The sequence below is a fragment of the Aulonocara sp. 'chitande type north' Nkhata Bay genome, linkage group LG2 (assembly GCF_057382095.1).
Source record: "Aulonocara sp. 'chitande type north' Nkhata Bay isolate Kocher_YH1m ecotype deep benthic linkage group LG2, A_spYH_male_GT1.1, whole genome shotgun sequence".
Lineage (NCBI taxonomy): Eukaryota > Metazoa > Chordata > Actinopteri > Cichliformes > Cichlidae > Aulonocara > Aulonocara sp. 'chitande type north' Nkhata Bay.
In genome coordinates this window covers 694,420-706,726 of record NC_141345.1, presented here as the reverse complement: position 1 = coordinate 706,726, position 12,307 = coordinate 694,420, and the positions used below count along the sequence as shown (strand labels likewise).

Genomic DNA, 12,307 nt, shown 5'->3' with positions numbered 1-12,307 from the left:
ATCCATTGGGTTAACCAATCTGGACAGTGCTAATGTAGGCTGGAGATTGTTTCCATATGGGGTCCATTTCAAACAGAGTCACTTTGACGGGGTCTAAAAATCAGCTTCATTTCATAGTTTGACCACTTCAAGCAGGCGATGTGAAACAACTTTCGCACTACCAGTCATAAACAAAACAGTCGACCTTTAACCTTAGCGTATAAATCACGGACAGGTAGCCAAAACATTTCACAATGTTAAGGTTTTAACTACCTAACCCTTTACTTTCAAAGCTGAATAATACATTACTTAAGAAAAATAATGTAAAATTATGACAGCTGTGTTCCATAAATCAATATAAAAATATTGATTTATGGAACACAAGTAGCAAAATAAGGCAGAGAAATTAAATTCTAAAACTTAATCAGATTTTTTTACAGAAACATCCCAGACTGAGCCAAATAAGAATTAAGATACTTTGTATGAAATTAGGCAAAACTGCAGCTAATAGAATAGCAAATAACTCCGTCATAGTCATTTCAACACGTTACATCTAAATCACAGTAAGTGCCATTGGGGTATACCTTTATCTCCAAAACCAAAACCTGACAAAACCATTTGAGTTATTCTGTATTCTTTTGTCCAGATTTGTAATTTATGCACCTCTGTGTAAGACTGCAGCAGTACAAACCTGCATGGCCTCTCAGGCTGAGAGAAAAGAAACCTCTGCAGTACAAATGTGGAGCCATTTCAAGTAAGACTGAATGTTCCCTACACATAACATTAACAGTAAAATGTACCATCTTTTATCTCTTTAAATAAAGTCAAGTACTCTCCCTCTTGTATCTGCATAATATGGCAAAGGCAGGATAAAGAAATGTGCTGCTTTTATATCATTGTAGTCTTTAGTTTGAAGGGGTTTTTTGTACTTGTCAGAATAAGAGACTCATTCTCTGAATAGTAACAATTGCCTTTCATAAAGCTTTTCCCACTTCCTTTTTTCCTTTCCTCAAACACTTTTGTCACTTCCCACTCCTTCAGTCCTGAAATGAGCCTCTATCTGCCCAACTTCTGTCACAGCAGACTGTGACCTCTCTGCTTTCTTTACTTGAAACAGCCAGGCTCTGTGATGTGGAGGCCTACAACTACATGCCTGGCTGCCACAGCTACAAAGCTCCTGCAGCGTTTCTGGAATCGCTTCACAGGGTGACAGCTGATGGTGTGGGAGCTTCAACTGAAGGATGTGACCAGAGGTCCGACTTCATACGGTGCTAGGTCCCAGGTGTGCATCGTTTCACAGACATAATGCGTTCTATTATTTTCCATTTCTCTTACATGCATCCGTAGTGAATAAGCGCTTGATGTAAGTGCAGCAAAGAGCAGATACTGGAGTAAACACAGGCTGTTAATGGAGAAATGTCAACCATGTACAACCAACAGAGGAAAGAACAGAATATAGTCAACTTTAGAACTACACACTTCAAATAAATTCATTGTTATTTAGCATCTTAGATTCTTAGTGCCCATATTCATAGTGATGGAGTGACAGGCAGTCAGCAGTAGATTACCATAATTGACTGCTGGGGGTTTTTGTGCTTGTTTTTACTACTATTTGAAGGATAATTTGAGAACATAATTTGCTACAACATTTGCTATATTTCTCTCATTGTCAAAAAATCCTTTAAAAAAAATCTCCAAGTGGCAGTAACAGTGATTGCCATTATTAGTCTTTGGAGCTGCTGTGGCTCACTGATGTGTTTTCAATAGTTTTTAGACAAGAATAGAGCTCTAACCACGGTGAAATAAGATAAATGTGGTGTTAGACACATAGCAGATACTTTGCAGAAGGATCAATTCATTGCTTTTGGACCTTTAATGGAATTTGTCGAGGATAAAAGGGCCCAAAATAAAAATTAAAAATTAAAAAAAGACAACTGCTGAAGACCTAACCTCTTTGAGAAAGACAATTTGACTAAGTTAATGCAAAAGGACTGAACAAATATTTTACAAGTACAATTTTCAGCAGCAAAGACAGGAGGCGTGTAAAACAAATAAATGACTCAACAGACATCCAATTTCAATGCTTTATGCCAGAGCAGTAAAAATGACAACTGCTAGGCTCCTGTTATATTTAAATTTTACATGCGACTTACAAAGCCATGTTCTCCTGTGCCACTGCGCTGATTGCTAACTGAGAAAATTGTCGTTCAATATTTCCAATCTTTGTTGAGCAGCTGAAAACACTGCGATTTGTGATTACAGTCATTGTTGTAATATTGATTCACGTACAGCAGCAGCAGCGAGTTCACTCATATGGAACCGTGGTCTGAAATACAGTTCTCAACAAAGGGCAAACAGTTACTGACAAAGCAATTTTCCACTCAAGGTCTCCATAATGCATTAAGTAAGGTTTAACTCAACCCAATAGATCAAGAGGTGGAAACCAAACTATATATTCACCGGCTGGATGTCTCCCATATGACAAGGCTGTAATTAGGCCTATAAATAAAAAGCCTGAACAACACTGTATGCATAGTCATGTAAGAAACATATATTAGGTAAAACAGAAGCACCTATGAACCAACTGACTTTTGCTGAACTGCTTTGTTTTCTTTAAGAGTCTTTAGAAACAAATGTTACATTAAGTGAACTTACATGTCAAACACATTGCAAACGCCAATTTTAACAGTTTTTCTTTGGCTCTTTACTCCCAACACAACGGATTACAGACAAAATACCTACACTATAGGATATAGACCTGACCTTGTGCTAAAGCTGCTCTTATCCTCTTACTGTATACATCGGTGGTGAATGAAACTTCTATTGTGACAGCGGTGCTGACAACAACAGATAATGAATGTTTGCCAGAACTCCAGTTCAATTCTCCAGCTTCCTGGAAATGTGCTGGAGGAAAATAAGCCATTCTTCCAAACGGCATCCCATCATTTGGTGTTTTGATGATGGTTTTACAAGTGCTCTCTAACTCTCCAGTGTGTGTGTGTGTGTGTAGACCTGCTGATTGTGAGGGCAGCAATATGTGCCTCTTGCATCCTGAGGATGGTAGATTTTCACCTTGGAATAGATCACCTACTTCAGGATTACAATCCAAGGACAAAGGTGACCACCCAGAAAAACTTTGTATTGATTTGGAGTGATGCCAGAAAACTAAAAGGTTTCAATCTTTACTCGTTTTTCTTCAAGTAGAACGAATATTTGGGATTGGGTATAGTTATCCTTGGAGAGTAGTAGTATTTTTACAAGTTGTCCATATAAAATAGCTTGAGAGAGTTCCCTCGCTGGCTTCTCTCTCTGCCTCCCTGTGGACAACCAGAAATCCAGGAAATATTCATGTTACACTACTGCTGCTTGCACAATTAGCCAAGCATTATTCACTCAACACTTAATAAAAAGCCATCACCGTGCAGTTCAAATAATTTTAAAAGGAGCTCCAAAACATCAATTTGACAGTTTTAAGTCCCCATGTGTTTGAATGGCACGCACTTTCTTTGTTCCACTGTAAACCACCAGTGTGCTGAAGTGAAAAAAAGAACAAACATCAGTCTTACACACACACAGGCGTACATCACACAATTTCTGTGACTGATCTCTAAAATAAGCGCTGTGTGCCAACAGGCCATTTTCGACACACATTGAGACACCAGTGAAATGCAGATCATAGTCTGGACTGGTCGTTAAATCTTCCGGGCTTCATGGGTGCTGAGCGTGGTGGCAGGAATGGGAGGCGGCTGAGAACAATATGGTCAAGTCTTTCATCAGACATCTGTCATCTCATCTTCCATCTCATCTCCCTCTGTTTCACCTTCTGCCACACCTTCTTCTTCCTCTTCCTCCTCGGATGTCACATCCAATTCATCCATCTGGGAAACGCACTTTGGACACGAGCAGACAAACAGGTAGTTCTCCCTGTGAAGAAAGTGTCCCACTGGTCACATTGTTTGCACCTCTGATAACAGCTCTTTTTAATTAGAACCATTCTGCACTTTGCTGTTAAGAAAATCTTGGCTTTTTAAGTGGCTTCTGTGCACAAAAGCAACCGACTGTTCAACACTGTAATTAATACTTCCGGACCACAACACCATCCTGTAATGAAACGACACCTTCTCGAGACTGAGAATTAACACAGGATGCTCTAACACCATCATGCATCTCAGAAACTTGCAAAGAAAAAAAAAGCTGTTGGATCATGCTAATCAATGAGCAGAGTGAGCACAGGAGTAACCATCAGACCCACTAGCCTATCTGCTTCGAGACATCCTATTATTGCCTGGAAGGCTTTTTATTGATCCTGATGGAATTCATAAGAGTATGACCCCGTTCAAGTGAAGTATCCCAGGGATTACAGATGTTTACCTCAGAATCTTATGTCTGCTATGTCGGCTTCGGTCCCGCTGACAGCAGTCCAAATAACTGATGCAAATCTCCTGAAGATGGAAAAGACACACACACATACACGCTCCTGAACTGGCTGAAGAATCCCAACATCAATATAATATTACTGTACCATAACAGTTACAAACTACTCGTATTGCAATTTTTCCAGATTTTGCACAAAACATTTTCCCAAAATGCCGTCGCTTCATCATGCAGGAGGTCGCTCTGCCCTGCTCTCTCGCTCTCCTGGTACAAAACGCTTCAGTCTTCGCCAGCATTCAAAGGAGATCTTTGCTGTGAAAGTAGCACGGCCGCTGTGACATTACTGTGCCGCGCGGATGCAAGGCTTCTCAATCTTTCTGACAGCTTGACTAACCCGCTCCAATCCTTAAAGTCTCAGCCTTCTAATGCCCCCTGACAAGGGGGCACACAAATGTTCTGTGCAGTCTATTTCAGGCCAGAATTTATCACTCAAAACCCAGACGTGTCAGCTCACCTCTCCCTGGTTGATGTCACAGAGGGCACTGAGGTGAAGGAGGAAATTGTTGTCGGGGAACGACACCTCTGCGTTGGGTATGCAGCTGTGGTTACCTGCAGAGGTCAAAGAAGCATATGGTTGTGTGTGTGTGTGTGTGTGTCAGGGGAGGTTATCATACGGCCTTTTAGCCCAGACCAACAGCATCTTTAATCTGAAGTAACAGTTTTCATAAGAGAGACATCATCAGCACTTACATGAGCTTTGAAGCAGAAAGAGTCCAGACCCCTCGCAGTTTAGAAAATCTCCGGTTTCTGCACAGAACAGACAAATTATGCATATTTCTGACCTTTGCTTGGATACGCACGGGTTTATGTAACAACCACAGCATTGGTCAACACACATATACAAACTAACTCAGACAATTCAGCCGTCGCAAATCTGCTCAGTTGAGACAAAAAGAATTTATTGTAGAAAATACTGCAATACTGAGATAAAACTGACCTTTTTCAATGTCCTTGTACAGCTGGTCAATAAAAGAGTCCAAATGCTCCCTCTGCTGGGCAGGAAGCTCAAGTGCATCGCAGGCATGAACCCACTGGCTCAGAGAGCTACGTTTGGATAACAGAACATAAAGACAGTGGAGTGTTAGAACCATATTGAGCCCCAGTGTTAAGCTGGTTAAAGGTTGCAGTGATATTTACCTGGTGCCAATGCCTTGTCCGTTGGTCCCCACCAAAGCAAACAGAGAACGGAAACCCTCAGGGACAAACCACTGCAATACAGTCACACCGTTAATCATCCACGCAGGGAGCTGGCAAATTAGTAACTCTTTTGGTAATTAATACATTTTTTTCCTCTTTGATTATACAAATCAAAGAAACTGTCAGAAAATAGAGCAGTCAGATTTTCACTTCAAGCCCAAGGTAACTAATACAAACAATTATAATGAGGAGAAGAAGAAACCCCTCACATTTGACAAGCTGCGATCAAAGAACAGAATTCCCAGAAAAAGTCTGAGCGTCCGTTGGAATAAACCAGATTTTGATTACTCAGAAATTATGACGTAATCATAATTTAAGTCTTTTTCTTTCAACTAAGCAAACTGACTCATATCATACAAGTAGGGTGAAGGACATGGTTTTATTTACTTGTTTTTGATAAAGTTCAACCATCAACTTGCTAAACCAAGTTTCTTCCAGCCTAACTCTGTTGCTATGGCATTATTTACCTGTACAGGGAAGGGTTTGCTCCATATGACCAATAGTGAACATGGAGCTTCACAGTTCTTACAAAGGCCGCAAACAAAGACGGTATAAAGACATGAAGGTAGCTTCAAGGTGCAAAAGTTAAGCCAAACCCAGGAAGCGCCTTGAACCTGCATTCTATCTCAAAGCTAACAGATGGCGACAGCTGTGGTTGCAAAAAAAGGACTTCTGATCCTGTAGAAGTGAAAACCAGCATTCTGTTTCTACCTCTGCAAACACGTTGGGCTTTATCATTTCAGGTCATATTCAATAAAAGAGTTGATTCTATTCTGTAAATCATCAGGAGGATTATCCATGCTATGGTCATTGAAGATTTGTGACAAATAAGCTGGTTGAAAGGAACAAATCTGCTCTGGCTAAAGCCAAGAAGGAAAGCTGCAAAAAGGTCAATCGTGAGGAAACGTATCAAAACTATTTTATGCATTTCATTATGAAGTCTAAACAGAAAACGAGCCGTTTCATGCTGAAACTGTTGTCATGTTCTTTTGAGACATTTTGAACCCAAAAACACAGGCAGGTATTTATAGTTCATTACTTTCTCTTTTTGTCGTTTCCACAAATTAATGTACTATTATTATTTAATGTTGGACCACTGTTGTGTCTCAGTGTTGCAGGAAAACTTGTAAGCGAATGGGATTGTCTCGCCAAGTATGAAGGCGGGCAGTACTGCACACTGGCATCGTATTATGGTGAAAGTGTTTGTGCCACATCAGACTACAAGGATATAAATAGTATTTTCTTGTCCTATAGCTTAAATAAAATATCCATATATCTTAAGCAGCTGAAGTATTGTCCAGCATCATCATCTGGACCAATACTGGGCTCTGGGAGCATGTGAGGACATTTTTCTCAATTTTCCTGTGATTGCCAAGTGAGATAATAATGATTACAGTCACTGGGCACTAGGTTTTCATGTGTTCAAAAAAATAATTAAATAAATAACCTGTAAAAATGATTTAATAGGTCGAACAATATTAAGGAGGCAAAGGCGGCCAAATAAATCAGAGCTGTCAGCTCTAATTCCACCAGTGAGCAGCTTTAATTAGCTGTCTCGAGCAACAACCGCTTTCTGTGATATTTTTGGCAGCATTCTCTAAAAAAATGAATGAACGCTGGATTGAAAACAAGAGGAAACAACGTGTGCTGTGGCTTCACAGAACATACTTACCCGGCCGAGACGGTCGTCATAAAGTGCTTCTGTAAAAAGGCTGTGCAGCAAGGCCAACTGCCCCTACAAAAATACGTTGAAATAACTTCATGTAATATTTTACATAACAGAAAATACACATCACTTGTATGTTTGACGCCTGGCGTGTGTTGCTTACTCGAGCTGTGAAGAGCTAAGATCACCATAACAGCATGACACTGTGTTTGAATTTGAACTTTGGACTTTTTGTACCTCAATGAATTCACACGTCAGGCAGAAATAAGAAGAAGGTAACTCACTCTGAACTGTTCTCCTAGGAGCTTATGGGCGATCTCCTCTTCCTCGTTGGCTGTCCGGCTGCAGAAGTGAGTAAACAGCTTCTGCAAGTGTGCTTTATCTTTGGCCTGGAAAACATAAATAATGTTTTGTGACTTACTGAATATCTCCCACACACCTACTTGTGTTTTGCATGGTTTGTTTTTGGGGGTGTTTTTTGAAAGGGTTAAACGATAGTACTCATTCAAACCTGCACGAGTAATCTTAACATCCTATAACAGAAGTCAACACTTTTTAGAGTTTTCAGAAACTAATAACCAGGACTTTTAAAATGAATACATACATCACACTGTGATTTGTTTTCTGTCAGTCTGGTGAAAAGAGGAAAGTCTGCAAACATTAGTCTAGTGACCCTGTGACCTTTCAAAAGTTAACATGTAGCTTTTCTTGTTTACAGCACCTGAATCGCAGCAAAGTTCATTTCAAGCCAGCAATAATTTCATATAGTTTCATTTAAAAGTGAAACATTAGCAACACAGAGTTTTTTTTAAAAAAAAGGAAAATCTAATCAGGTGCAGCATATCATGTTCCTTTACAGAGAAGCGTTTGTATTACATCTCTAATACTGAGCATAAGTACAAACACTTGAATATTTTCAAAGCTGTAAATCAAAAGTCTCACCTGTTTTACCACAGCTACCATTTTGGCCATAAGCATGATGCTGGAGGTCTCAGGGGGATAATGCATACTCCTGAAAGAAAGCAGCAGTAGGTTATTGGGGTGAATTAGAAAGTCAGCGCTCCCAGAAGATGAACGTTTTTAAAATGCTTCCTCACCTCCATGCATCTTTGAGCTTGTTGATGGGGTGATCAGGATCTTCTTCAGAAGGACCCAGACACAGAGCCTGATGGTACTGATCTGCCGCTGCCTGTCGACACTCGCTGCTGCAGTACATCACCTACAGAGGGAGCAGAGGCCGGGGGATTGACCCCAAACAAAAACATTCGAAATGTTAAACTAATGAGGAAACTGGGTTTATGGTTTATAATTTCTTGAATCTGCGGGGCTGAGTAAAGCACTATGGCTTCGTGTTTTTAAATCACTGCTTTTACCAAGTTCGCAGTGACTCCGGGGATAAATTCATCACCGAACTCTTTAATCCCCATTTATGAGTTTAAGTTTCCTTTGGAGAAATCAGGAAAGTTATGACTTTCTGGAGAATGAAATTTACTGGAGCCAGTTTTGAAGTTAATAAAGGACATAAAGCATTTCTGGAACATCATCATCATCCATTCTGAAAAGCAGATCTGATAAATCTGCATCCAGCACTCGGTTATACTGAGAAAGCAGTGAGCATTAAAAGTGAAGGTGTAGCGCTTCAAAAGCCCCAAAGCAGAACGGCATGAAATTATGTTTAGTTCACTTTAATATAGTCTAAGCGTTGCCTGCCTGTTTGCTTGTTGCAGGTACTGTACAGGCTCATTTGCCACTTTATTAGGTACGCCTTGCTAGTACTGGGATAGACTCCCTTTTGCCTCAAAACTGCCTGAACTCTTTGTGGTAAAGATTAAAAAGGTGCACTGTGGTCATACAGGGGGTTGGACATGGTCAGCAACAACACTCAGGGGCTCAAGGAATGCCATAACATACCACCAACACCATTACACCCTCACCAGCAGCCTAAATTGTTAAATGTAATACGGATGCATCCGTGCTTTCATGTCATTTATACCAAATTGTGACGCTACAATCTGTATGCCTCAACAGAAACCGAGACTCAGACTAATCTTCTGTTGTTCAAACTGTAACTTTAGTTTCCCGAGTGGTACCCGGTGTGGTCTTCTGCTGCCGAAGCCCATTTGCTTCCAGTCTCTGTAAAGCCTAGAGAAGGTTGTCTGGGCAAATTCCAGTAGATCAGCACTTTCTGAAATAGACCAACCCACCTGCCACCAAAAACCTTTCCACATTCAAAGTCATATAAAAGTGACGTTACTACAATCTGTCTTCTGTCCTCCAAGGTGACCACCCCCATACAGATTAATGACATGATCAGGATTAAGTGCTCGGGACTCCTCAGCTCTATCGCTTAAGAGATTCAAATCTGTGCTCCAACTACACCATTCAAAAACCCTCCATTTTTGTATTTTTGACTCATCCTTTGGTGAATTTTTAGTTTTTGTGGTCAAATTCTCGCATCCAAATAATAACCAAGCCCTTTCTCGAACAGGCATTGATCCTCTACTGCAAAAGAGGATTAAATGTATGCTCTTCTAGTAATGGGGGGGCATGTATTTACATTTTCATGTGACCTTAGCTTGGCTTATTGACTGGGTGTTAGTAGTGGCCTCTAAAGATTGATTAGCAAGCAACCACCATTGATGTAGCTGAAGCTCTTCCTTAACCACTGCCAGGTTAAAATCAATGTTTTGTATCTTATATTGACCTCACCAGTTGCTGTGAGGGTTTTACTTTCACAAAAAATTGCAAGTTATACTTTTTGGTAGTGGACTGTACTAAAATAGATTTACCTGGCACTGAGGGCATGCTTGATGCTGTTCTGGGCGTACACGGCACAGCTCAGGATGAGGAAGGCTGAGTCCAGGGATGCCGCTAAGTCTTCTCGCATTCCCCTCTGCAGTCTCCAAAGCACGTAAGCAGTATTCACAGGCTGTAGGGGGCATGATGGTAGAGCCGGTGAACAGAGATGACATCACAGCAGGGCAGCATTGAGATGATAAGTTTCATTGTAGATCCACATGCAGTATACATGCAGATTATTTTGTCCAGTTAGTCCAAAACCTCAATAATCAATGAAAAGATGCAATTATAAGTCTTATAAGTGCTTCTCTATATGTGCATCAAACATCTCACCTTTATATTTATACAAAGTGTTCCACAGGAATTGGGCAGAGACGAGAGGCCGCTCAATGAAAATGGTTTCTCCCTTCTTTATGCTCCTTTTGGCAAAGAGACCCTTGCCCTGTAACATGAATAACTAACTGTTACTGCAGCCTTCAGTCACTACAGAAAAGTTATAGACTATGAACATTTTACAAGAAATTAAAATGTAAATCACAGTGGGACCTAAAATGATTCATTTCTTAATCACTATGTTTAAGAAAACTCATAACTTGCTGCAGCCCAAACATGTTTTTCCCCAGAAATTGTAAGTTGTTGTTTTCATTTTTTCATCCACCAATCACACATCAACCAATCAACATGAGTAAAAACTGTAAGGAGGAGGAATAACATACTGCTGCATTCAGTCCAGACAGACCACTTAAAAAACAAGCACCACCATTTAAAGTCCACTCAGTTTATTAATGCGACTATATTAACAATCCACTGGTATTTGCATTTATAACAGCTGATTAATGAAGAGTAACAAAGTAAAGAAGAGATGGCAGAAGTGCCCTTTCTAGCTTGTCCTACAGAAATTCATTCAATTTTGTGTGTCTGAGAGATATCGATAGATAGATAGATAGATAGATAGATAGATAGATAGATAGATAGATAGATAGATATCTGGCTGTTACAGTAGGTGAGCTGGACAGGGCGTAGAAGGTCATCAAAAGAAAAGCGGACCAGAAACTGCTTCTTTGTGCAAGGAGGGACAGGAGGAGCGATGGAAGAGGCCTACAAAATGACCTCCAAGGGCTATTCTGTGCATGTTACTGACTAAAGTGCCATAAAAAGACTCCATGAGAGCCCAACATGGTTTAGCGGGACCTGTGCTCACAGGCTGTCATCCTCCAGAGAACACCAGAGAAGGCAGGTCCACCAGGGGCTCCATTCTCATTCACAGATGATGTGACCTGAAAGCTGTGGAAAACGTCATGATGCCTGCAACATCACGTGTCAAGAGAACTGATTACATTTGTCTATTTAAGAATTTCCTTAAAAGAAGAAGAAGAGGAGAAAAAAAAAACACACACGCACAGAAAGACCAAGTTAAAGACGTGAACTTGTTAGCACTCTATCACAGTTATTATTATTAGTGGACATGAATAGTAGGGGTAATTTTCAGCTAGTAGTTCTTATACTGTGATATTAGCGAGCTAAGCTTTGGTCTCTGGAAGCTGCTGTCCTAAATTTTCCTGAAGGCAACATAGAAATCAAACCCTTCATGGAGGATTTAGACAATCATTCAATCTCCACTGTGTGTCATACATCAGCCAGTCGTGCCTGGCTGTGATCCGCACTGACAGCCGACATGCGACTACAGCACCGCCGCTTTAAATCTGTGTTCAGCCGCAGATTTCTTCTAAATCCATTTAATATGAAAATCACGGACAACTCTGACCTTGACATTGTCGATAAATCTGACTTCCACACAGCTGGACACTTTGCCGGGGTCCACGCAGAAGGAAAACATGTCATCCACGGGAGCAGCCATGTTTCAGACGACCTTTCAACTCTGACGTTGACGTTTTATCTGTGAGACAGGCGGCAGCGACCTCTGGTGGTGAACAGAAAGTTGCACAAATGTTGAGAAGGGTCTGCGATTGGGTAGCTGTTGTAAGACATTCCGCGCATGCTCAGATCATGCGCTTTGAAATTAACGGGAGTTTTTGTTCGTTTGTTTATTAAATAATCTGAAAACAGTCGAAATTAAGCAGATACAATACGCAGTCTTGACACAGACGGACGTTTTTAACGGTGTTTGGGACTGATGATATCTGGCCATGAAGTTAGCTTAGATGTGCAGACTGATTCGGACAAAAGCCTTTTTGTCTTCTTGATTTATGGAGGGGACTTTGGATGCCACTA

The 12,307-nt window shown here is 40.6% G+C and overlaps 1 protein-coding gene across 1 annotated transcript; it reads right to left on the bottom strand.

The window, feature by feature from the left end:
• Positions 1 to 3,399: 3,399 nt before the first annotated feature.
• smyd5 (SMYD family member 5) lies at positions 3,400 to 11,996 on the bottom strand. Its single transcript, XM_086300803.1, has 13 exons — positions 11,841 to 11,996; positions 10,409 to 10,517; positions 10,066 to 10,205; positions 8,374 to 8,495; positions 8,219 to 8,288; positions 7,561 to 7,665; positions 7,283 to 7,345; positions 5,551 to 5,621; positions 5,351 to 5,457; positions 5,104 to 5,160; positions 4,868 to 4,962; positions 4,351 to 4,421; positions 3,400 to 3,903 (listed from the first exon to the last, which is right to left on the bottom strand). The coding sequence occupies exons 1-13, from the start codon at positions 11,931 to 11,933 to the stop codon at positions 3,753 to 3,755; spliced, it is 1,254 nt and encodes a 417-aa protein (XP_086156929.1). The 5' UTR covers positions 11,934 to 11,996; the 3' UTR covers positions 3,400 to 3,752.
• Positions 11,997 to 12,307: the final 311 nt, after the last annotated feature.